Here is a 2,530-nt window from a genome sequence, read left to right as displayed (position 1 = left end):
TATCATCTCTCTCTCTACTCCTCTTTCCCCCCCTCTCTCTCCTCTCCTCTTCCCTCCCCTCCTCGCCTCTCTCTCTCTCTCTCTCTCTGTTCTCCCCGCTCTCTCTCTCTTTTTTTTTTCTCTGTTTTTTGTTTCTCCACCGCTCGCTCTCTCATCAATCCCTCTTCTCTCTCTCTCTCTCTATTTCTCCCCCTCTATCTCTCTAGCTCTCTATCGCGCTCGCTCTCTCTTTCCCCCCTCTCTCGCTGCTCGCTCCTTCTTCTCTCTTTCTCTCTTTTCGCCCCCCTCTCCTCGCTCTCTCTCTCTCGAGCGCTCGTCTCTCTCTCCTCTCTCTATCTCTCCCCTCTCTCTCTCTCGACGTTTTTATTTTTGTTTCTCCCTCCTCTCTCTCTCGCGCTCTCTGCTTCGCTCATCTTTTCTCCCCCTCCTCTTCTTCTCTCTCTCTCTCTCTCTATCCCTCTCTCGCTAGTGCTCCCCCTCTCTCTCTCTATCGTTTTTTCTTTTTTTCTCCCCCTCTCTCTCTCTCTCCTCTCTCTCTCCTCTCTTGCTCCTTCCCCCTCTCTCTGCTCTCTCTCTCTCTCTCTCTCTCTCTCTTTCTCCCTCTCTCTTTAGTTTGTTTTGTTCTTTTTTCTTTTTTTTTTGCTTTTTTTTTGTTTCTTTTTTCTCCTTCCCAGACTCTCTCTCTGATATGCTCTTTATCCCCCCCCCCTGATAGCAAGAGCGCGATAGAGGAGAGAGAGAATCCTGGCATACTTTTCCCGGAGGTTTAGGGAGGAGATCTTCTGGTTAGCTCAGTCTCATAATTTCTCCTTTCTCCTTTCTGTATAAAGATCCTACATCATGAGAGCAAAACAGACAGAAACACTTTTGGCGCAAAACCTGGTTGATATAAGCAGCGGAATTCCGATTCTTTCTCCTTCTCTCCATCTGTACATCCAGCTTAAAGCTCTCACAACCTTGCCCTGGATGTTGATTGGCTGAGCGGGTGTGGCGGCGGCCAGGTCTGCCGTTCGCCTGTTTCCTCATGGGTCGGTGGACGTTAACCCACCTCCTGGCGAGGTGTTTGTCTGCGAGCGATCTCCTCCCGACTCCTCTTTGGAGCGCCTGTGTGGATCAGCATGAGGTGGGGATGCTTTTTCCATATATATTTCCATGGTTATATTAGCGCTAAATTCGAACCCGTTGTGGTTTCTATAGGAACGAACTTGTAGCAACGAGGACACTTCGTGTATTGTTATGCATAAGAGAACCTACTTGAGGACCTCCTGGAGGATTCCGCATCTCTGCTCCTCCAGTTCGCGTCATCGACCTCCGTACGTCAGGTCAGACCTATCAGGCAGGGCTCCTGTGGTGCAGCACAGACACACACGCATCACACAACACAGAAACACCACCTTCAATGAAAAGCGTCTCGTGTTCATCACGACTCTCACACACGACCACACGCGTGATCAGAGCCGCACTGCGGACCGCACGGTGCCGTCTCCGCTTACTGACTCGCTCAGCGCTGAAGCTGCCGCTGCACATCGTCGTTCTGTCTGCACGCATCAGCGAGTCGAAACATCTGAAAGTCGTTTGTGGCCAACAAACGGCTGGAACAGAGCCTGGAAAATCAGATAGTAAAATGGATTCAAATGTGGTGGCACTAAAATAAACTGGCATGCGTTACGTAACCGGGGTTACATCAGAGCGGTAAAGTCCATCTTCAACATAGATTTAAATGATAGCCAACTAAATAGGTAGTGTGTAGTGCTGCATGGACAGAACAGGGAAGCGTAGGCATGCCTCAGAACCTATTGGGTACCGGGGAGGGTTCAGGTTTATTATAATGTTATTTATTTCTTTATTTATTTATTATTTATGTATTTATTACTAGTTTGTTCCGGCAGGTTTATAACAGTCCTTGGTTGCCAAGAACTCAGAACAGCTCAAAGGCCTTTTGATCACACAGGAGGAAGAATTTTAAAGTCTCTTTTTTTTCCCCCTGGTTCTAGTCGGTTTCCTTCCTGATTAATCCGCACAGGATGTTTGGGTATTGCATAACGCTGCCGTTGAATGTCTGGCCATTTAACTTTAAACTGTTGGGTTACCACAGCTCGTAAGAAGTGTGCAAAGTGTTTGCAAATGTTTTGTTTTTTTAACGACGTGTAAGGTTCGCCTCACACAACACCAAACGACACCCTGCAGGGTTGGGGTTCGAGTACCCGCCTCCTACCACGCCCCGCCTTGTGTTTGTGGTTTGTCATGTCTCCCCGTGCCGCGGGGGTTTCCCTCCGGTACTGGACCGGTTTCCTCCCCCGGTCCAAAGACATGCAGTGGGTTATTTGATTGGTCATCTCTGAAATTTGGTCCGTATGTGTTTGTGTGTGTGTTGTGTGTGAATGAGAGTGTGTGTGTTTGCCCCTGTGATGGATTGGACTCCGTCCAGGGTGTATCCGTTCCTCGATGTTGCCCTAGACCACCCCTACAGTTCGTAATAAGCGGTAGAGGTAGTGATAGAATAGTCGAGAGTTTATGTGTAGATGTTTAG

General features: G+C 48.6%; 1 protein-coding gene across 1 annotated transcript in view; it reads right to left on the bottom strand.

The window, feature by feature from the left end:
- Positions 1-1,305, bottom strand: part of LOC125145256 (cilia- and flagella-associated protein 36-like) — a 5,255-nt gene extending 3,950 nt beyond the window's left edge. Inside the window, exons 1-2 of the mRNA XM_047816681.1 lie at positions 1,255-1,305; positions 934-1,104 (exon numbers count right to left, since the gene is read on the bottom strand). Coding sequence (XP_047672637.1) covers positions 934-1,104; positions 1,255-1,305 — 222 coding nt within the window. The remainder of the gene's footprint in view (positions 1-933; positions 1,105-1,254) is intronic.
- Positions 1,306-2,530: the final 1,225 nt, after the last annotated feature.

This window comes from Tachysurus fulvidraco, chromosome 7 (genome assembly GCF_022655615.1).
Source record: "Tachysurus fulvidraco isolate hzauxx_2018 chromosome 7, HZAU_PFXX_2.0, whole genome shotgun sequence".
NCBI classification, from domain to species: domain Eukaryota; kingdom Metazoa; phylum Chordata; class Actinopteri; order Siluriformes; family Bagridae; genus Tachysurus; species Tachysurus fulvidraco.
Note: the sequence above shows the minus strand (reverse complement) of the source record. Positions and strands in the feature narration are given on the sequence as shown.